The 24,299-nt window shown below is 42.6% G+C and overlaps 1 protein-coding gene across 1 annotated transcript in view; it reads left to right on the forward strand.

Annotated features, from left to right (window-relative positions):
- Nucleotides 1-6,280: 6,280 nt before the first annotated feature.
- The window catches only part of LOC141106667 (guanylate cyclase 2G-like), a 93,361-nt gene continuing 75,342 nt past the window's right edge, over nt 6,281-24,299 (forward strand). The window contains exons 1-4 of the mRNA XM_073597608.1: nt 6,281-7,314; nt 9,750-10,098; nt 11,181-11,305; nt 19,344-19,520. Coding sequence (XP_073453709.1) covers nt 6,964-7,314; nt 9,750-10,098; nt 11,181-11,305; nt 19,344-19,520 — 1,002 coding nt within the window. The 5' untranslated portion in view covers nt 6,281-6,963. The remainder of the gene's footprint in view (nt 7,315-9,749; nt 10,099-11,180; nt 11,306-19,343; nt 19,521-24,299) is intronic.

Genomic DNA, 24,299 nt, shown 5'->3' on the forward strand with positions numbered 1-24,299 from the left:
CAAGGGCCCCTTCCTGACAACCCTGAGCTGTGGTTGTCCGGGTCTGCGGGTGGGGGGCTTATCGGAATCTGGAAGCACCCTTTAACAAGGGGGCCCCCAGATGCCGGCCCCCTAACTTAAGTGAATGGGTATCAGGTACATCGTACCTGTACCTATTCCCCAAAAAAGTGTCAAAAAATAAAAACAGTTTATGACAAGTCCTTTATTAAAACAGAAAAAAAAAAAATAGTGTCCCTCAATGTAAATCCATCATTCATCACAACGTCCGCCGACCTGAAAAATAGAAATATAGAAAAATTGCAAAGAGCTGTCAAAGCTGAAGAGAGGGCAGATGGCGGGTAGCCTCTTAGAAGGGCTTCCATATTCCGATAAGCCAGGGTTGTCAGGAAGGGGCCCCTGTCCCCATCATCACGGGGACGGGGAGGGAAAATGGCTAATTGGGCCCAATTTGGACATTTTCACTTAGGGGTGTACTCACTTTTGTTGCCAGCGTATTAGACATTAATGGCTGTGTGTTGAGTTATTTTGAGGGAACAGCAAATGTACACTGTTATACAGGCTGTACACTCACTACTTGAAAAGATATAATAAAATATTTACAAAAATGTGAGGGGTGTACTCACTTTTGTGAGATACTGTGCATGCTTTGTAATTCCCATGGACAAGTTCACCTCTGACTTTGGGACTTGATAATTTGTCTACTCTCTTTAACCTGCCATCTGTTCATGTGTCCTGTTAATTTTAATGCTACAATATTTCTAAAAATTAAAGCTCAGAATTGTAAATGTATGTGATGTATCAGTATACATCTTATCTATAACGGTGTCCCTGTTTGAAAACTAAAAATAAAGAATGTTGAGGGCGCTCTCCAAGGATTAAACTCGAGCACCTCCAACGCCCTAAGGACGAGGGAGGGCTCGCCCTTCCCAATCCCTGGCTCTACTATATAGCTGCGCAGCTGCAGCAACTGATTGGTACAATGCACACTGGTGCAGAGAAAGGGAGACCTACAAGTAGCTCCTCAGAAATGGTAATGTTACATACAGTTAAAAAGGATTCGGTCCCGACAGCCTTGGAGGCCATGAACTTTGGCAAATCCAATAAGAAGTACCCGACCTATGACTTAATCCAAAAAATATGGTCCAAGACTAAATATATGCAGGGGGTGACAGGGTTCACAGACTACAGCCCAATATGGTTCAATGACACGTACCCAGAATTAGCTAAGATGCAGAATGGGGCGTTATGAAGAAGATATGGGGTGCTGTATATTACAAAAACAAAAATAACCATGCTCTAACTCAAAAACGTGTTGATCAAAAACATGTAAGCCGCTGACACTGCAAATAGAGATTTTGCTGAGAACTGTAAGTATATAAAGTGGGTGCAGCGCTATAAATACAAAGTGATTTGGACACACAAGTGAACAATTATGAATAGTAGTATATAAACAATAAATGTCCTTCATAAATAAATCAAACAATCCATCTTGATAGATAAACACTAATAATCACCACGTGAGTGTATAGTGAACACAAAAAGTCAAAATAGTCCCCCTAATGATGGAAGCAAAACATGAATATTGGGCATAAAGATGGTTGATGATATATAAGCTTTGTAGGTCTGGTGGCAACCTTGCCATTCAGGAGAGAATCCAAAAATGAACATGAAATATAAACAATCTTGGTGACTTTCTCCGGAATTTGATACAACGGATAAAGATGTGCAGATACCACCACCCGTATGAAATGGAGGCTTACCAAACAGTTGGGACCCAAAAGAGCATATGCTGTATGAGTCAAAAAAGCTTAAAAGTTGCCCCCTGGCAGATGATGGGGAGATCCCAACGGTGCACTGGAATCCTAGGAATGCCTCATACGGGTGGTGGTATCTGCACATCTTTATTCGTTGTATCAAATCCCGGAGAAAGTCACCAAGATTGTTTATATTTCATATTCATTTTTGGATTCTCTCCTGAATGGCAAGGTTGCCACCAGACCTACAAAGCTTATATATCATCAACCATCTTTATGCCCAATATTCATGTTTTGCTTCCATCATTAGGGGGACTCTTTTGACTTTTTGTGTTCACTATACACTCACGTGGTGATTATTAGTGTTTATCTATCAAGATGGATTGTTTGATTTATTTATGAAGGACATTTATTGTTTATATACTACTATTCACAATTGTTCACTTGTGTGTCCAAATCACTTTGTATTTATAGCGCTGCACCCACTTTATGTACTTACGGTGCTGTATATTAGGCAGATTTTCCAACATGGGAAACTGCACACATTTGAGACCTTACAGAGGTTATTTGCGCTACCACAGTCTATGAGGTTCTACTACTTGCAATTGAAACATGCAGTAGGGGCACAGAGTAAATCTGCGGATTGGGTCTCTTCACCTACACCCGTGTTTAATGTGATTGCAGGAGCCAATAATACTAAAGGGTTTATTTCACAGTGTTATAGTATGTTACTGCAAAGCTTTCTAAATAAACATCCTTTGGGAATGCTTGCCAAGTGGGAAAGGGATGTTGGTCCGTTGGATGGTGATCAGTGGGAAGAGGTGTTACAGGCCGTGCCCACATGCTCCTTGAATGTTACACACAGACTGACACAATTGTATATCATATTAAGAGTTTATTATACCCCTCATAGATTATATGCTATGGGTCTTAGACCCACCCCACTCTGTACTAGATGCAAAAGGGAACATGGAGACCTGATTTACTATGGAGGTGCCCAAAGCTTCACCCCTATTGGAAAGGGGTGGTGGACACTGTCAATGGGGTATTTCAGGTCAATTTGCCTACAAATCCCAAGCACTGCTTGCTCAATGTGATAGACAAGCTGGGATGGGAGGAATATACTAAAGTGGCAATTACCAAAGCTGTATTCCTGGCACGTAAACTAATTATGAAACATTGGATCTCAGAAGAGCCTCCTGCTCTTAAAGAATGGATTAATGCTGTTGGGGAAATGTTAAGAAAAGACAAGGTAATCTACCAACATAGAGGCTGCCCGCGGAAGTTCGAGAAACTCTGGGGACCATGGCTGAATGTTCCGGGGCTTGCCCCGGTGGATTTGGTCGTGGGCAGACTGCTGAGGTTGGGGACATGAGACCCTAAGTATTGGATAGTATAGGCTACCTTAACTAGGTATAGTTCCTTATGTGGTTCAATTATTTCCTTTGCTTTTGATAAGGTTGGAGCCCTCAATTGGTCTATAATATGCAGTTGTAATAAATAAACTGATATTAATTGGTTAGGTCGGTGTCTTGGGACAGGTTAGTTAAATAATGCAGCCAGTTGGACACACAAATGTAAAATGTCTGGCAGAAATATGTATTTCTGAATGTAAATGTGAAATCGGTATGTGTATGTTTTTTATATGTTTTTCTCAATAAAATATTTTTCTGGATAAAAAAAAAAATAAAGAATGTTAAAAGGAAACTAATGAAACAACCACATAAGGACTGATATGCACATTTTGTGACACCGGCTGCCCTTGGCCACATCAATGCTGCTCAAGGGCAAACTTTTTTTTCTTTTAAAGTGGTGAAAAGGGAAGTAGTCTGTACTATCACTAATGATGAAATGTGTTTATCTTTCATTCCCCATTACTAAGGCTGCCCATACAGCGAGTTGAACAAAAGAAAATGACTCCATCACTTCCACCGAGCTACTGTATTATGACAGCGACAAGATTTCTCCGCTTTTAGAATATACTCATCAGTACCGCCGGCTATAGCCAGTGGTGATGGCCAAGAGAAAATTTTCCAACAGACTGGTTGCACACAAGGCGATCGATAGATTGACTCAACCAGCCTGCCCATACATGAAACTAATATGATCCCTGCTGAACTGGCCGAATTTCGATTAATTTATGGCCGGCTTAACTGTGAAATGTAGACAGTCGTGGCTGTGGTCTAATTATACTAATCCAGACGCTGCAGGACTTGGATTTCTAGGAAAGGAAATCAGCTGGCAACAGTCAATCAATTCTCAGTTTAACCTGATTTCCCTTCCAACTGTGCCGCAACGTCTGTCACATTGTTTTGGCTGATTGGTCATTACTGGGAGACCTCGTTATACCTTGTGCAGAGGAAAAAAGAAAATGATGATGTAACTGTGTGACATGGAAATTCTACCATCCAGAAGAGTGTCCTTTCTTTCTTTCTTTCTTTCTTTCTTTCTTTCTTTCTTTCTTTCTTTCTTTCTTTCTTTCTTTCTTTCTTTCTTTCTTTCTTTCTCTATTTTTAATTTCTTTCCTTTTCTTTCTTTCTTTTATACCTACAGTATCTATTTCTACTTTCTCTCTTTCTTTCTTTCTGATATGAGTACAGTATATATTTCTTCTTCTTCTTTTTTTTTTCTTTCTTACCGTGCCTTGAAAAAGTATTTACACCCTTTGAAATTTTCCACATTTTGTCATGTTACAACCAAAAACAAAAAAGTATTTCGTTTGGATTTTATGTGATAGGCCAACACAAAGTGGCGCATAATTGTGAAGTGGAAGGAAAATGATAAATGGTTTTCAATATTTTTTACAAATAAATATGTGAAAAGTGTGGCGTGCATTGTTATTCAGCCCCCTTTACTCTGATAAACTAAAGTCTAGTGGAACCAATTGTCTTCAGAAGTCACCTAATTAGTAAGTAAAGTCCACCTGTGTGTAATTTAATCTGAGTATAAATACAGCTTTTCTGTGAAGCCCTTAGAGGTTTGTTAGAGAACCTTAGTGATCAAACAGCATCATGAAGGCCAAGGAACACACCAGACAGGTCAGGAATAAAGTTGTGGAGAAGTTTAAAGCAGGGTTAGGTTATAAAAAAATATCCCAAGCTTTGAACATCTCATGGAGCACTGTTCAATCCATCATCCGAAAATGGAAAGAGTATGGCACAACTGCAAACCTACCAAGAGACATTGCCGTCCACCTAGAGACATTGCCGTCCACCTAAACTGACAGGCCGGGCAAGGAGAGTATTAATCAGAGAAGCAGCCAAGAGGCCCATGGTAACTATGGAGGAGCTGCAGAGATCCACAGCTCAGGTGGGAGAGTCTGTCCACAGGACAACTATTAGTCGTGTTCTCCACAAATCTGACCTTTATGGAAGAGTGGCAAGAAGAAAGCCATTGTTGAAAGAAAGTCATAAGAAGTCCCATTTGCAGTTTGCTAGAAGCCATGTGGAGGACACAACAAACATGTGGAAGAAGGTGCTCTGGTCAGATGAGACCAAAATTGAACGTTTTGGCCTAAAAGCAAAATGTTATGTGTGGTGGAAAACTAACACTGCACATCATTCTGAACACACCATCCCCACCGTGAAACATGGTGGTGGCAGCATCATGTTGTGGAGATGCTTTTCTTCAGCAGGAACAGGGAAGCTGGTCAGAGTTGATGGGAAGATGGATGGAGCCAAATACAGGGCAATCTTAGATGAAAACCTGTTAGAGTCTGCAAAAGACTTGAGACTGGAGCGGAGGTTCACCTTCCAGCAGGACAACGACCCGAAACATACAGCCAGAGCTACAATGTAATGGTTTAGATCAAAGCATATTCATGTGTTAGATTGGCTCAGTCAAAGCCCAGACCTAAATCCAATTGAGAATCTGTGGCAAGACTTGAAAATTGCTGTTCACAGACGCTCTCCATCCAATCTGACAGAGCTTGAGCTATTTTGTAAAGAAGAATGGGCAAAAATGTCACTCACTAGATGTGCAAAGATGCAAGATGTGTAGAGACATCCCCAAAAAGTCTTGCAGCTGTAATTGCAGCAAAAGGTGGTCTTTTCTTTCTTTCTTTCTTTCTTTCTTTCTTTCTTTCTTTCTTTCTTTCTTTCTTTCTCTCTTTCTTTCTTTCTTTCTTTCTTTCTTTCTTTCTTTCTTTCTTTCTTTCTTTCTTTCTTTCTTTCTTTCTTTCTTTCTTTCTTTCTTTTCTTTCTTTCTTTCTTTTCTTTCTTTCTTTCCTTTTCTTTTCTTTCTTTCCTTTCTCTCTCTATATAGAGTATCTATCTATCTCTTTATCTATGTCTATGGAAAAAGCAAGATACATCACTGTCACTATCAGGGATCTGTTCCAATCCTGAGATGGAAGAAGGAATGAAAAAAAGAGGTGAAAATTATATTTATAGGTCCCCAAGATTCCTCCTTGATTGATTCACCCACCCCCCCCCACCCCCGCCATATTCATACATTTGTAAAGGTATCTGTAAAATAAATTTTACTTTGTTATTTTCCCCCCTTCAAATCAGTGTGATTCCGACTGCTGCACCGATTTTTAAAAAAGGTTCCTGCACTATTTTGTTTTATTTCAGGTATGATTTGCATAGACATCTTTGCATAAAGCCATCCAGATGTCTGGCAGGTCACACCTGAAATCACACTGACCTGTGGCTTTGGAATTGTGCTACCTCAAGATGAAATCAAGTCACATTCAGTGTGAACCAGGGTTTAAAAATTCTGGAAACGCATTAAAAAAAGCGTTTTTGATGTGTTTTTTCAACAGAGCAGTGTGAAAGCAGCCTGAAGTACAAAAATAAAGCAACATATCAACTTTGAGATTTATAAACTTCAACTATTTATTTGTTACATAACCTTCAAAGTAGAAAAAATAAATTGTAACAATTTACACTCATAGAAAACATTATCTTAGTGTTCTGGAAGGAATGAAGGGTGAAATATTTTATATAAAATTACTACAGAGGTGGTCCTCAAAGGGTTACAGAATTAAGGGCCAATGAGGACCTCAGCTGTCACTGGAGGCTGTGCGACTCTGCTAATGAGGGTTGTTTCATAAGGGACATGTAGAAGACACAGGAGAATTCTACAGATATCAGGTATAAGTAGCTCGGATCGAACACCGCTGAGGTCTTCGTGTCTTGGGTAGGGGGGAAAAAAAAAAAAAAAAAGGTCATCCCTTGTTACTTGAACCTTCTGCTCTTCCTCCACAATGCTGCTCATCCTCTGTGCCCTTTGTATCTGTTTTCTCGTTGCAGAGACTCAGGTGATCAGCGTGGTCAATGACACAGAAGGACTGGGGTCAAAAATATTTCTGGGCTTCCAGGCCCCATGGAATTTCTCATACCCGTTCAGTGCCCAGCGCCTGGGCTCTGCGATTGAACTGGCCATCGATAAGATTTACAAAGAGTGGGACATGGAGCAGTTGGGGAACAAGACCTGGGAGGTCGTGTACGCCGATTGCGGCTGCAGCGCCAAGACCTCCCTCCCTGCGTTCATCGACCAGGTCAAGAAGCGCCAAATTGCCGCAATTTTTGGGCCAGTTTGTCCAGAAGCAGCCGAGGTACGTGTGACATTTTCTAGGGCTAGTAACATGCAGCTACTAACTTCTATGTAACTATGGAGTTGCTTTACTAAACTGACTGTGCACTCTGCAAGAGCAGGTACTCCAGAGCTTAGTAAATGATCAGAAGCTCTGCTGACTTCCATCATCCAATCATGTGCAAGTAAAAATGCTGTTTTTTTTTACATTTTCCTTACACCTGATTGGGTATTGTTTGCAAAGCGAAGCTTTACCTTATTTACTAAGCTCTGGAGCTATTGCGCTTTGCAAAGTGCACAGCCTATTTGCCTTTAGTCAATTAACTCCTTAAAGCCGTATTAAACCCCAAACCAAAATTGCAGCTTACTATTCATTAGATGTGGCGGCTGACTTTGTTTTCTTTTCTTTGGCTTTTCCAATCTATTTTCACCTGGTGATCTGGTCAGTAACGCATGACACAGCTCTGGAGGAATGAGCATAGGAAGCACAGCAGAAGGGAGCATTGTTAGTCTAGGAGGGAGGGGAGTGTTAAATGTATTAGCAGATCTAGATACACTAACACATTGAAGCCAAACTCCAGCTCACACTTTATAATCAGTTATAGCAAACAGTTTTTTTTCCTTTTGGTTTTGCATAAATAAATAAAAAGCTGATCATTTTAATCACCTTCCAGTGTTAAAGTGTTACTAAACCCACAACAATGAAATCTGTGAAGTCTGTATATGCAGTAAAGCATGCTTGTTATATTCGTTGTGGAACCTAAGAGGTTAATCCTCTGCATTGTTTAAAAAGGCTGTCTTCTCTGATCCTCCCCTTCTTTCACTGTCCCCAATCCATCTCCCGATAGTACAGAGCCTTGGGGGCACGCTGCACATGCTCAGTTTGGTGTGTATTGCTAGAGATTTTTTTTTTTTCTTGGGAGAGTGCATGTGACTAGCACAGGGACAATTAGCACTGTCCAGACAGAGGGTCAGGGGTCCTGCAGCCTCAGGACAATCAACTCCTTCTACAAGCTTTAACCAGACACTGATAAAAGTCACAAGACTGCTGATGAGATAAGGTTTTTAGCAGTTTATATTTACTAAAATACCGGTAATTGCATTTTCATGTTCTGTGTATTGTGGGAGACCAGATATAGTGATGCAGGGTCCTGGGTTTGGTGGTTTGTCTCATCCATGTAAACTGATATATTCTGCTGGGGAGTTTGTGCTGTAAAAAATAACAGACGTGCTGGGTGGATCACCAGATGAAAATAGAAAAAAAAAAGCCTAAAAAAAAGGAAACTAATGCAACCATCACATTTAAGAATTGATAAGCTGCAATATAATAAATGTTTGATTTTGAGTTTAATATTGCTTTAAAATATAACTAAACCAAAATGTGTTTTTCTGTTACATAGTAGGTGAGGTTAAAAAAAGACACAAGTCCATCAAGTCCAACCTATGTGTGTGATTATATGTCAGTATTACATTGTATATCCCTGTATGGTGCGGTCGTTCAGGTGATTATCTAATAGTTTCTTGAAACTATCGATGCTCCCCGTTGAGACCACCGCCTGTGGAAGGGAATTCCACATCCTTGCTGCTCTTACAGTAAAGAACCCTCTACGTCAGGAATCTTCAAACTACAGCTCTCCAGCTGTTGCGGAACTACACATCCCATGAGGCATTGTAAAACTCTGGCATTCACAGACATGACTAGGCATGATGGGAATTGTAGTTCCTGAACTGGAGGGCTGCAGTTTGAAGACCCCTGCTCTACGTAGTTTAAGGTTAAACCGCTTTTCTTCTAATAATAATGAGTGGCCACTTGTCTTGTTAAACTCCCTTCCGCAAAAAAGTTTTATCCCTATTGCGGGGTCACCAGTACAGTATTTGTAAATTGAAATCATATCCCCTCTCAAGCGTCTCTTCTCCAGAGAGAATAAGTTCAGTGCTCGCAACCTTTCCTCATAACTAAGATCCTCCAGACCCTTTATTAGCTTTGTTGCCCTTCTTTGTACTCGCTCCATTTCCAGTACATCCTTCCTGAGGACTGGTGCCCAGAACTGGACAGCATACTCCAGGTGCGGCCGGACCAGAGTCTTGTAGAGCGGGAGAATTATCGTTTTATCTCTGGAGTTGATCCCCTTTTTAATACATGCCAATATTCTGTTTGCTTTGTTAGCAGCAGCTTGGCATTGCGTGCCATTGCTGAGCCTATCATCTACTAGGACCCCCAGGTCCTTTTCCATCCTAGATTCCCCCAGAGGTTCTCCCCCCAGTGTACAGATTGCATTCATATTTTTACTACCCAAATGCATTATTTTACATTTTTCTACATTGAACCTCATTTCCCATGTAGTTGCCCACCCTATGTTGGAGTGTTGAAGGGTTAAAACTCCACTTTAAGGTTAGAGACCCTACAGCAGTCAAAGGAATCATTTTGTGAATTTGCTCTGTTCCTTCTCCATCCAGGTCACAGGCTTGCTGGCCTCCTCTTGGAATATTCCAATGTTCGGTTTTGTGAGTCAGACAGCAAAAATGGACAACACTGTTATTTATGACACTTACGTCAAAATGGTGTCACCCCTCCAGAGAATATCTGAAGCCTGCGAGAAGACCTTAAATTATTTCCAATGGCGGTATATCGCCCTGTTCGGAGGGGCTTCAGGGGGCTCAACCTGGGAGAAGATTGACGAACTCTGGTCGTCCTTGGAAAACCAACTGGTTGCCAACTTCACCATCACAGCCAAGATCAAATTTGACACGGGGAACCTGGACAACCTTCGGGAAAATCTTCTTCTAGTTGCTTCAGCTGCACGAGGTAAAAAAAAAAAAAAAAAATCTTTTTTTTAACTGCATCTATTAGGATGTGTGATTATCATTTACTTGCTTTCTTTGCTTGGCACCCAAAGTGTATCTAAAATCTACATTCCTTTCCTTTTCCTTTCCAAGTCCTTGGAATACAGAGTAAAACCAAATAATTAATATCAATAATTATGTGTTTTAAATTGTCATACAAATATATATTTGAAATCAAATCTTTATTATTTTGTGTATATGTGTGGCAGAATGGGGATCTGCTTATGTAAACAAGGCAGATCCCCGTTTTGACAGGGGACAACATGGAGATCTGCTGTTCCTAGTGATCAGGAACAGCGATCTCTGTGTTGTTCCTGTCAGCACTTCCCCGACATAGTTTGAAACACATTGAGGGAACACAGTTAACCCCTTAATCGCCCCCCTGTAGTTAACCCCTTCCCTGCCAGTGTCATTTATACAGTAATTAGTGCATTTTTTTTAGTACCGATCATTGTATTGGTGTCACTGGTCCCCAAAAAGTGTCACTTAGGGTCAGGTTTGTCTGCCGCAATGTTGCAGATCACCGCCATTACCAGTAAAAACGATTAAAAAAAATGAAACGTCCATAAATCTATCCCCTATTTTGTAGACGCTATAACTTTTGCGCAAACCAATCAATATACGCTTATTGCAATTTTTTTAATAAAGATATGTAGAAGAATACATATCGGCCTAAACTGAGGAAAAAATTTGTTATTTTTATATATTTTTTTGGGATATGTATTATAGCATAATGTAAAAAATATTGTTTTTTTTCTCCAAAACACTCGCTCTTTTTTTGTTTTTAGCGCAAAAGATAAAAACGGCAGTGGTGATCAAATACCACCAAAAGAACGCACTATTTGTGGGGGAAAAAAAGGACATAAATTTTATTTGGGTACAATGTCGCACGACTGCGCAGTTGTCAGTTAAAATAACGCAGTGCCGTATCGCAAAAAATGGCCTGGTCATTAAGGGGGTAAATCCTTTCGGGGCTGAAGTGGTTAAATATATTTTAAGTTGATTAGTAAAAAAATATATATGTATATTTATTTTTTCTTCCAGTGATCATTTTAGTGACCAGCTCAGCAGATGCCAAAGTCGTTTTACAGGAGGCGGAGAAACAAGGGTTAACAGATGGACGCTACGTGTTTATTATGTTGCAGCAGTTCGAAGTCAGCGGATTCCTGGTTAGTACCAAAGTGATAGAAGATGAAGAAAACTACAGAGCCCTGATACACAACCTGTGGCCCAGGGGTCACATATGGCCCTTTGGCTCTAAATATGCTGCCATCCAAAACTGTGAGTTTGGGTGGGTGGGGCGGTAAAACCCAGTGATTGAGCTGCAACTTGTCTATCCCCCAACTGCTACCCAATGAGCTGCAGAAGCAGCACTTTAGGGAGTACACATGCTGTGGTTGTGATGCCTTGCTTCATGCTCCATGGCAGGAATTGTACCCCCTGTTGCAATTACTGTAACCAATCCCCCTGTGGCTCCCCCTGCAGCAGCTGAAAGCTGAATGGGAGGGAGAGGAGGAGAAGCCGGCTACAGGGGGATCAGTTTCATAGATTAAAGCAGTGTTTCTCAACCTTTTTTAGTCAATGCACCCTTTAAAATTATGGACAGTCTCGAGGCATCCTTTAAAATTATGGACAATCTTGAGGTACCCCATCCTAAAATGTAAACACTATTCTAATGCCGCGTACACACGATCGGAAATTCGGCCAGCAAAAGTCCGATGAGAGCATTTGGTTGGAAAATGCGACCGTGTGTATGCTCTATCGGACTTTTGCTGGCCGAATTCCAGCCAGCAAAAGATTGAGAGCATGTTCTCAATTTTTCGGTCGGAAAAAGTTCCTATCCGAAAATGCGTTCGTCTGTAGCAATTCCCACTCGTAAAATTCCTACGCATGCTCGGAAACAATTCGATGCATGCTCGGAAGCATTGAACTTAATTTTCTCGGCTCGTCGTAGTGTTGTACGTCACTGCGTTCTTGGCGGTCGAAAGTTCAGCGAACTTTTGTGTGACCGTGTGTATGCAAGGCAAGCTTGAGTGGAATTTCGTCGGAAAAACCGTCCAAGATTTTTCTGACGGAAGATCCGCTCGTGTGTAGGCGGCATAATAGTTTTACATAATGCAGCAACATCCACACACATAGGAGACCCAACAGTAGAGGTGCAAACTGGTGCTGACTAGTATTCCAATGTTTCTCTTCTTCCTCTGTTTTTCTCCAGCTAATGTGACCCAAAAGCTGATGAAGAGAGGCAGGGGAGGGTCTAACAAGGATACTATACAGGCGACTGACATCCTCCTTATCAACTGCTGACGCCATTGGTCGTTAGGGGGTTGGCAGCTAGAAGGTCATAATGGTGCACATGTGGCTTTGTGTAACTAAAAGACAGGCTTCAACCACCCACTGGTTTGTATAACATTTTTGGGCATTTTGCCAAGGCACAGTTAGGATTGAGTTCACCTGCTGGTGGCACTGTGCCGCTCTGGGCTAATTGCTGCAGTTCCAGTGTCCACCAGCAGGTGTCTCACAGAAGCCAGCAGGCTTTAACCACTTCCCAGAAGGTTTTTACTCCCTTCATGACCAGAGCACTTTTTGCAATTTGGCACTGCGCTACTTTAACCGCTTCAGCCCCGGCAGATTCTACCCCCTTCATGACCAGAGCACTTTTTGCGATTCGGCACTGCGTCGCTTTAACTGACGATTGTGCGGTCGTACGACGCTGCACCCAAACAAAATTGACCTCCTTTTTTTCCCACAAATAGAGCTTTCTTTTGGTGGTATTTGATCACCTCTGCGGTCTTTATTTTTTGCGCTATAAACAAAAAAAGAGTGACCATTTTGAAAAAACACAATATTTTTTACTTTTTGCTATAATAAATATCCCCAAAAATATATAAAAAAAAACATTTTTTTCCCTCAGTTTAGGCCGATATGTATTCTTCTACATATTTTTGGTTAAAAAAATCGCAATAAGCGTTTATTGATTGGTTTGCGCAAAAGTTATAGTGTCTACCAAATTGGGGATAGTTTTATGGCATTTTTATTATTAATTTTTTTTTTACTGGTAATGGTGGCGATCTGCGATTTTTATCGGGACTGTGACATTATGGCGGACACATCGGACAATTTTGACACATTTTTGGGACCATTGGCATTATTACAGCGATCAGTGCTATAAAAATGCATTGATTACTGTAAAAATTTCACTGGCAGTGAAGGGGTTAATACTAGGGGGCGATCAAGGGGTTAATTGTGTTCCCTGTTTGTGTTTCTAACTGAAGGGGGGAGGGGACTGTGTAGGGGAAGAGATAGGTCACTGTTCATACTCTGTATGAACAGACGATCTGTCACTTCTCCCCTCAGAGAAACGGAAACTTTGTGTTTACGCAAAGAGATACCGGTTCTTCGTGTCTCGGCGGCGATCGCAGGAGCCCGGCGGTGATCATGACCGCCGGGCACTCGCATTGGCTCGGGGGGCGTGCAGCGAGCGCGCGCGCCCCTAGTGGCCACAGGGCGAAACTTCTTTTGGTCGTATTTGATCACCTCTGGGATTTTTATTTTTTGCGATATAAATGAAAAAAGACCGAAAATAAATCCAATAAACTCAGCTTTAGTCATACATTTAGGTCAAAATGTATTCAAGCACATTTCTTGGGTAAAAAAAATGTGTATAAATGTATATTTATTGGTTTGCGCTAAAGTTATAGCATCTACAAACTATGGTATATTTTCTGGAATTTACGCAGCTTTTGACTGCCTCATTTTTTGAGGTGCTAAAATGGCAGGGCAGTACAAACCCCCTCCAAATGTCCTCTTTTTGGAAAGTATATACCCCAAGGAATTTGCTGAGAGGCATGTTGAGCCCATTGAATATTACATTTTTTTGTCACAAGTGATTGAAAATTGACAAAAAAAATAATAATAAAAATAATGATATATTGCTCACACATGTCATGGTTATATGTGGAATTGCACCCCAAAATACATTCTGCTGCTTCTCCTGAGTATGGGGATACCACATGTGTGAGACTTTTTGGCAGTCTAGCCACGTACAGAACCCTGAAAACCAGTCACCGCCTTCAGGATTTCTAAGGGCGTAAATGTTTGATTTCACTCCTCACTACCTATCACAGTTTCGGAGGCCATAAAATGCCAAGATAGTACAACCCCCCCCCCCAAATGACCCCATTTTGGAAAGTAGACACCCCAAGCTATTTGCCGAAAGGCATGTTGAGTCCATGGAATATTTTATATTTTGCCACAAGTTTCGGGAAAATTACAATTTTTTTTTCTACACAAAGTTGTCACTAAATGATATATTGCTCAAACATGCCATCCCAAATTACACCCCAAAATACATTCTGCTGTTCCTCCTGAGTATGGGGATACCACGTGTGTGAGACTTTTTGGGAGCCTAGCCGTGTACAGGACACCGAAATCCCAATCACTGCCTTATGCCCTGTACAAACGAGCGGACTTCTCGTACGCCTGAACTCCGAAGGACTTTTCAACGGAGTTGCGACGGAGTTCTAACGAAACGGACTTGCCTACACACGATCACAGCAAAGTCCGATCGCAGAAGCGTGCCGGAGCTGCGACCCGGAAGAGGGAGCCGTGTCCTGGAACAGGCGCCATAGAGGAGAGAGGGGATGGGAGGGAAGGCACACAACGGAGACAAACAAAAACTAGCTGCCATGGAAAAGAAAGTCTTCAGACCTGCCAGCCGATCCACGCCTGGGCATAGAGAGGCCGTCCCCACCATCGAGCACAGTGGCCTGGAGCCATGCACCCACCCATGGCTGGGCCCTGGGCTATCTTGTCACTAGTAAAGGTATGCTCGGAATCAACCTCGATCGATTGGACGTCCGTAAATGTAAGAGCTCTGTTTGTAGATCCAAATGAGGAGGACAAAAAAGGAACGCAGTCTCTAGCAGTAAGCTCAAATTTATAGGAATGGGGTCCTATAGCATTGGAGCGGAAGTGGGGTTAACCCACACATAGGCGGCCATGGAGTCTGTCAGGAAACACACTATATTGCCCAAATGTTTGGTAAAAAAAAAGATGATTTTTGCAGAGCACACAGATAACAAATATGCCATGCTTTAAATTTACGCACATCCGTGCAGTGGCGACAAACTTCATACGTTTTTAAAAACCTTTAAAAGATGTAGGTGGTAATGTCCTGTTATAGGGGCGTTTCTCTGCAGCAGGGACTGGAGCACTTGTCAGGATAGAAGGAAAAATGGCTGGGCAAATGTTCCAGAAATTTTATAGATAGGCAACTCCTATCCTCATATTGATTAGTGGTTCCAAATTATTAATAACTACTCCAGTAGGCAACAGACACAAAAGATGCACTCAGCATCTTTCCAAAAAAACTGTTCTGATTTATTTGACGTATTTGAAGGTTTTTATACACATGATTACTTAGGTATCACATTAATATTACAATTGTACTTGTAACATAGTAACAAGGGGCGTAACATAGGAAGTCTAATTCTAATCAGGACTCGAAAGAATGCAAACATGTAATGAAAACATTATTAGTGCCATGTGCAATATGTACAAAACTTACAAAATAGAATACAATAATATACAGAACTTGTAAATTTCCCTTAAAAAAAATACCATCAAATTCTTTAGGAAAATCTGCTACCCTCTGCCAGATAGTTGTCAATGGAAAGAAGGTTTACCTTCCAACATGATAATGACCCAAAGCACACAGCAAAAATGACCACACAGTGGTTGAAGGAGAAAAAGGTGAATGTCCCTGCATGGCCTAGACAGAGCTCAGACTTAAACCCCATTGAAAATCTGTGGAATGATTTGAAGACTGCAGTCCACAAACAGTCATACGCATTTCCCGCATTGCATTTAAAATGCACTGCACCTGCGATCTGCAGCGAATGTCAGTCTTAACTTAACGACACTCCAAATGCAAGTTGCAAACGCAATATGTTTGCTTGCACCGGATCGCATAGTACAGTAGTACTATGCAATCCTGTTGCTATGCGCTTTAAAAATTAGTGCCATTTGCATGTGAATCACACAGGAACGCACAGCACATTCCTGTGTGCTTTATTGTGTGAAATAAACTCTGGTTCACCCTGATACAGTGTGGGAAATGCAGCGATTCCTGTGTGTTTCCCACACAGCATAGCAATCACACTGTGCTCATGCTGTGGGTGCCAATTAAGAGTTAACGACGCCCCAAAAGGGGGTCGCAAAATGCAGTGCGTTTGCCTGAACTGGATTGCATAAGTGTAAACAAAAAAAAGCTGTCCACACCTGTGGATGCGGTGTGCTTTGAGCCATTCAAAATGAATAGACTCAAATCGCACTGCACAGAATGCGGTGCAATTCCTCTGTGAATCATATGCGGTGTGCTGTGTGAATCAGGACTTAGCCACTTCTCGACCGCGCTATAGGCGAATGACGACTATAGTGCAGTCGTCTAGTTCTGAGATGTCATATGACAGCGTCCCATGATTGCGCCTGCCACACGCCCGCTGTGCTCGGTGAATGCGGATTGAGGTAAAGAGCCAATCAACGGCTCTTTACTGTGTGATCAGCGGTGTGCAATCACAGCTGATCATGGAGGTAAACAGATGTCCGTTATCGGCACTCCGATTTAGGTAGGGGATTTAGGTAAAGGGGTTTGTGGCTTGCAGGTGGGATTTGTGCTGGGGGGGGGTTCTGCTAGCAGGAGGGATGGAGGGATTTACAACCTACTGACCACTTAACTCTGCCCTACAAACTACATTTTAGGGCTTTTTCACACCAGGTGCAGTGCATTAAAACATGTGAAAACATGTGAAATTGCGCACTTTTCCCACACCACACAAAACTGCGTTACCATTTGCAGTTGCGTTGCACACAGGTGCCATTTATTCCTAATGGCACCCCCACGCATCCACCAATTGCATGGTTGTGCCCACTTAAATACATGGTACCAAAATATCATGGGGCTCAATTTAAAAATCATGCCATCACCTTTTTTGCATGTTTCACAAGCATAGAGCAAACTAATAAAAAAACAACGAGAAAAAAAGCGCTCAGGCTCGGACGCACCCTGGGGTTGTGCACAATTCTAAAGGGTGCCTTGACTACATAAATGTTGAAAAACACTGATATATAGAGGGGCCTCAAATTCTGCCCCTGACATCACCAAAGGGCTGTACATACTGTAATAATCAGTCAATGGAATGCAACAGGAGATGGTCAGAGACTGCAGATATGCAGTCAACTCCAGTCCTCAAGGCGCACCAACAGGTCGTGTTTTCAGGATTTCCCTCAGATAAAATGGCTATGGTAATTACTAATGGCCCATACACACGATCTGAAAATTGGATGACAGTTCGTCCGTTTTTTGTTTTTTTTTGCATGCTAGTCGCATATCAAAAATCGAGAGTTTACTAAAGTTACGAAAATTCTCGTACGATAGAATAAAAAATCGGAAGTGATGTCATGTGTTGTAGTAAAGAGGATGAGATGGAGCGCTGGCAGGAACCACTTTTAAGGTAAATATGTGGATGGGTGAAGAATGTTAAAGGAGATATTAGTGGTTGTATCCAGTTCTTGTTAGGAAGGTTTTAAATCCGTTTCTCCTTTTTGGATCCAGACCTATATTAAAGGTTCTGGCAGAGGATGAAGGTGGCAGCCAGCTCAGGAGAGCAGAATCGTCTCTGGGGTAATGAGAAAAGGAGAAAAAGAGCAGCGCCGCTCTAAGCTTAATAACCTGGTAAAAAACAGCTTTAATTTTCTTTAAAATGCACTCACATTGTGACAGTGGTGATCAGGCATTGGATTGTGGTGTGGTTTGGTTCTCTTCACCTGTGCTGGGCAGTCGTGATCGTCTCTCGAAAGCTCTGTACTAACGATCCGATTATCGTACGATTGCGTCGAAAGCGGTATTTTTCGTCCGATTTTCGGATCGTGTGTACGCCCATAAGGCAGTGAAACTGATCAAATCACCTGTGCAAAAAAATGGCAAGCCTGAAAACATGACCTGTTGGGGCGCCTTGAGGACTGGAGTTGAGAAACACTGCATTAAGAGATGGTCCAAGATCATGGATGACCAAGGATGTTATAGGAGTTGTTGAAGACTGGGGCCATGATTCAGGAGTAATGCAGCGTACACACGGTTGGAATTTCCGACAACAAATGTTCTATGTGAGCTTGTTGTTGGAAATTCCGACCATGTGTTGGCTCCATCGGACATTTGTTGTCGGAATTTCCTACAACAAAAATTTGAGAGCTGGTTTTCAAATTTTCAGACAAACAAAATCCGTTGTCGGAAATTCCGATCGTATGTACACAATTCCGACATACAAAATTCCACGCATGCTCGGAATCAAGCAGAAGAGCCGCACTGGCTATTGAACTTCATTTTTCTCGGCCCGTCATACGCGTGTTGTACGTCACCGCGTTCTTGACGTTCGGAATTTCCGACAACATTTGTGCGACCGTGTGTATGCAAGACCAGTTTGAGCCAACATCCGTCGGAAATAAATCCAGGATTTTGTTGTCGGAATGTCCGATCATGTGTACGCGGCATAAGGGTGAGCTCAGGCGTGTTCCCAAGTCCATGAGCCCGCGCCTGCCAGGAAGCTGACACTCCACAGCGCTAATCACAGGCAGTGAGACATTTCCTGATCCGCGGCTGCACAGATCGGGAAATGTCTCACTACCTGTGATTAGCGCTGCGGAGTGTCAGCTTCCTGGCGGGCGCGGGCACGTGGCGTACCTGAGCTCATCCTTAATCAGGAGTCATAAACTGGACACATGTCACATGAACCTGCCTGTCTTTTCGTTTATTTAAAAATAAAAAAGAAACAAGTGGTGATTAAATGCCACCAAAAGTGTGAAAAAAATTATAAAAAATGGTACAGCATTGCATGACCGTGCAATTGTCATTCAAAGTGTGACAGCACTGAAAGCTGAAATTTGTCCTGGGCAGGAAAGGGGTAAAAGTGCCCAGTAGGCAAGTGGTTAAAGTGTTTTTTTTTTTTTTTGTTGTTTTTTTTTTTATGTCTGTTTTTACCCTCTTTTTGCTTTTGCCCTTTTTTATTACCAGTGTGTTTACTTTTTACCATTTTTCGTTTTCTTTTCTGCATCTTTCTATTTAGAACTTTCATAAACTTTGTAGCAATGTATAGCAAAATTAAATGAAATTTATTTTCTTGATCTAAAGTGTTCTTTTTCTTTTTTCAGGAACAGTTTTGGAAGGACACATTAGTCAGTGAAAGCACCCAAGGTAAATTTAGGGCTTATGACCCGGTGCTCATGATCGCCCTGAATTCCAGTTACAGCTACACGTCCTTCATGAAGCAGGTCTATGAGAAACTGAAAGGACCTCCGTACTACAGCCAGATCACTTCTGAGAGCCAGGTAATTTATTGTGTTCTTAAAGTTGAATTCTTATTGTGTTCTTAAAGTTGAACACACCTTCCAAAGGATTTGTATTTCTTTCTATCCAGTCCTGAGCTTTACACAGCCCTGTCAGGACAGGAGACCTGATTTTTCTCTGCTGAAGTTAAGCAGTATTTAAAGGGCTTGCTCTCTGCTCTCTCCTCTTATTAGCGTGTTCCTTCTTAACACAAACAGCACAACCGATTGGCTGCTTGTGTTGCTTCTCTCCCAGCTCTACTGCATAGGAACTTCAAGAGGCTGCTATCAGGTCAGATTCATGAAATTACACTACCTATATTTATAAAATGCTTTTAGTATTTAGCTCTCGTTCACATTGAAGCGACAAGTTGCACCCTATTGTCGGCAATGGCAGTGTTCAATTCGGTGCATCGCCGACTTTGTGGTGCCACATCGATTTGAAAAAGTAGTTCTTGCACTAATTTTGGCGATTTCGGTTGCGACTTGGATAGACATCTTTGCATGAAGCCACACAGATGTCTTTCAAGTCGCACCTGAAGTCGCACTGACATGCGGCTTTGAAATTTCAGATGAAGTCGCACAATTTCAAAGCCACATTCAATGTGAACGGGGGTTTAAAGAGGAAGTAAATACTGCCTCTTTTTTTTTTTTTTTTTGGTGACCTGCAAAGTAAAGGCATAATATGCTAGTATGCATAGTATACTAGCACATTATGTGAAACATACCTGAAAATGAAGCCATTGTTGTCCCCGCTGGAGGCCGCATTCATCTTCACCGCCTTCCTTCTGGGTCCGTGGACTCCGGCTGTGTGACTGCCCAGAGACGTGTGACGTCACTCATGCACATGCGCGCGGGAGCCGCCGGACATGGCACAGGGCTCTGAAGAAACAGCACAAGGACATCATCGGCACAGTATACAGTAAATATAGTAAATACAGTAAATATCTCCTAAATGGTGCAAGTTTAGGAGATATTTACAGGACTGATAGGCAGTGGTGGCCTGTAATGCAGGGCGCAGGGGCGCAGGGGCTCAGCCCCCCTATCCATGGGTCCGGCCCCCTAATCTTCAAGCGGGGCTCCAGACGCATTAATTCCAATGGGGTTTTTTTTCTTTTTGAAGCATGTGATTAGAGTCTGATAGGCTTCAAAAAAGGGTCTCACCCACCCACTTGTGTGACAATAGTGAATTAATATAATTCAGCGAATTAATATAATTCAAATATAATATAATACAATTCAGCACATCTAATGCAGGACTTTACTAGCAGTTAAGTGGCTGCCCTGCTGCCCTGTGAACATAGGATGTCAGCAGTTCAGCATGGGCACTATTCACAGATTGCGTTGCATTTTCTGATTGGACAGAGAGGCCGGGCAGTGATGTCATAATCTCCACCTCTTCCAATCAGAGAATGCTTTGCATAACTTTATAAAATACAAAGCATTCTTTGAATGGTGCCAGTGCCCAGTGGGCAACCTCTTGTGTTCGCAAAGCAGCTGGGAAGCTGCTTGGCATGGGACTCAGAAGCTAGTGGAGATCACTGGAGTAGCGGTGCCTGCTACAGAGATTTTCAGCTTCTAGAGCAGGGGTGTCAAACTGGCGGCCCTCCAGCTGTTGTGGAACTACAAGTCCCATTATGCCTCTGCCTTTGGGAGTTATGCTTGTAACTGTCAGCCTTGCAATGCCTCAAGGGACTTGTAGTTCTGCAACAGCTGGAGGGCTGCCAGTTTGACACCTACTTTCTAGAGGGATCCCACAGGTATGGTATATGCATAGTTAATTTGATCCAAGCATAAAGTGGTCCTAAAGGCTGAAGGATTTTTTTGTTACCTTCATGTATTCCAAGCATAATTCCCCTTCCCGCCGACCATACGCACATATGCGTACTCGGCTTTCTGGGGTTATACCAGGATGATGCCCGCAGCTGCAGGCATCATCCCGGTACCGTTGTTTTCAGTGGGTGATCGGCTACCCGAGTATAACAACCGATGCGGCTAAAAGCCGCTCGGTTGTTATACCGGAGGAGCGGGAGGGGACATCCCCCCCCTCCCGCCGCCTCCCGCCGCTGTTACTGGGCCTCCCGTGCGATCGGGAGGCCCGGTGTCCAATCGGGAATCTTCGGCGGCTGGGGGCGGGCTGGAACGAAGCTGTGAACGGCTTCGTTCCAGCCTTCTTGTTGTAAACGCGGAAGCGACGTCATGACGTCACTTCCCGTTTACTCGGCTGCCAATGGCGCCGAATTTAAAAAAGTACACAGTATTCAGAATCGCCGTTTTCGGCGATCTGAATACTTTGAAGTGTAAAGGAGGGATGGGGGGTCTTTTAGACCCCCCGATCCCTCCATAAAGAGTACCTGTCACCACATATTACTGTCACAAGGGATGTTTACATTGCTTGTGACAGCAATAAAAGTAAAAAAAAAAAAAAAAAAATTTTTAAACACAATTTATAAAAGTACAAAAATAAATAAAAAAAAAAAAAAAAATTTTTAAAGTGCCCCTGTCCCCGCGAGCTCGCGCAGCGAAGAAAACGCATACGGAAGTCGCGCCCGCATATGTAAACGGTGTTCAAACTACACATGTGAGGTATCGCCGCGATCGTCAGAGCGAGAGCAATAATTCTAGCCCTAGACCTCCTTTGTAGCTCAAACCTGGTAACCGTAAAAAATTTTTAAAGCATCGCCTATGGAAATTCATAGGTACCGTAGTTCGTCGCCATTCCACGAGTGCGTGCAATTATAAAGGGTGACATGTTTGGTATCTATTTACTCGGCGTAACATCATCTTTCACATTATACAAAAAAATTGGGGTTACTTTACTGTTTGGATTTTTTAAAATTCATGAAAGTGTCACTTTTCCAAAAATTTGCGTTTAAAACACCGCTGCACAAATACCGTGTGATAAAAAATATTGCAACAATCGCCATTTTATTCTCTAGATTCTCTTCTAAAAAAATATATATAATGTTTGGGGGTTCTAAGTAATTTTCTAGCAAAAAATACGGATTTTAACTTGTAAACACCAAATTTCAAAAATAGGCTTAGTCATGAAAGGGTTAAAGGTAAAAAACCATCTGTGTGCAGCCCCCCTTTATACTTACTTGAGCCCAATCTTGAACCAACGATGTGCACGAGAGCAGAAGCTCTCTCCGCTCTCTCCCCCCTCATTGGCTCAGACACAGCAGCGGGAGCCGCTGGCAAGTGATGAGGGAGGGGGAGTGAGGCTAAGCTTGGTTCAAAAGCCTGGCATTTGAAAAGCCAACACACAGGTCTATACTGGAAAGAGAACCATAGGTTTTGGAGAAGCACGAAAATGATTTGGTTGTAGGGTGTTTCATTCGCCATACATCTGTCCATCCCACCTTCACCAGCAAACTGCTAAGAATAGTGCCTCTTCCGCCTGATGGAGGCTGGACCAGAGGATGCCTGTTCAACCTAGGGTCCAGGTAGCCATTAAAGTCTCCCAGATTTATGGTGGGGACTTCGGGCTTGTCAACCAAAAACGACAGAAGGTGTCGTAAAATCTCTCTAGAAAATAGAGGGGGGATATACACAAATGCAATAATCACTGTTAAGGTAAACAGTCTGCAATACAGAAACACATATTGCCCCCGTGGGTCAATCATTGAGTCTTATTCCCGGTAAGCCAAGGATTTATGGATCAACACACTTACTCCGCAGGAATAGGTAGAGTGAGTGGAGTGATACGCCTTGCCCACCCAGGGATATTGCATAAAGTTCACCATATCCCTTGTGAGGTGAGTCTCCTGCAGGCCTATTATGGCTGGATGAAATTTCTTCAGACACGTGCTAATCATAGTGCTTTTTAATGGGTCATGCACTCCCCGGACGTTCCAAGACACTAATAGAGTAATAGCCATAGTATACTTAGAAAATCAGTCCCTCGGTCGTGCATGTAGCCGCTTGCTGACTTTGCGTGGCACAAGGTTGAAGGCTGAAAAGGTTAAGCTCAATAAAGTAGTGAAGTTTAGATTACAAAACAGAGCGCAACTGCGCCACAATGGTGGATGCATAGAGTAACATGAATCTGGCCTGCTGAGTGACCGCAGCCACTTTGAACGGGGTGGGAATGATCCGTCTCCTCTCCCCCACAGGCCAGTGTCTGATGAACAAACAGGTTCCAACCGGGCACCAACAAGATTGCCCCCTCAACTAGGACACAGTGGTACATAGTAGAAGCGTGCATGCACCACTTAGACACTGTTGCATGGTGCTGAACATAGCGCTTAGCGTGGTGGCAGAAGCTATTGATAGCGCTGATTTGGGCAAACTGTAATGTGCCCCACTGTAGAAAGGATAAACTTGAGAAGAAGCATCAGTGATCACACCGTTCCTACCAGAATGGATTTCCGGGTATTAGTCCCCCCTGTTGGCGTCTCTGTGTCGTCGGAGGTCGCATTCATTGTGGTCCAGCCAGGCGGCTGCGTCAGAGGCCGATTAAAAAAATGTGGATTGCCCTCTGGCTGTAACTCGCAATTTGGCTGGAAACAGCATTACGTATGTCACTTGAAGTTTTTGTAGACGTTTCTTCACATCAGCAAATTTAGATCTCTTCCTCTGTACGTTAGCCGAGAAGTCAGTATAGAATGAGACCTTAGTCTCAAAGAGAACAGAGCCTTTCTCCCATGCCAGCCTAAAGCTGGCCATACACCTATAGATTATCTGCAGATTTTCTATGGTTAGATGGAAAAAGTGCAACAGATTTCTCCATGTATGCTAAACTGTGTGGATGGAGGAATCTTCCACTTTTTCCATCTAACC

The sequence above is a fragment of the Aquarana catesbeiana genome, linkage group LG08, assembly GCF_042186555.1.
Source record: "Aquarana catesbeiana isolate 2022-GZ linkage group LG08, ASM4218655v1, whole genome shotgun sequence".
NCBI lineage: Eukaryota > Metazoa > Chordata > Amphibia > Anura > Ranidae > Aquarana > Aquarana catesbeiana.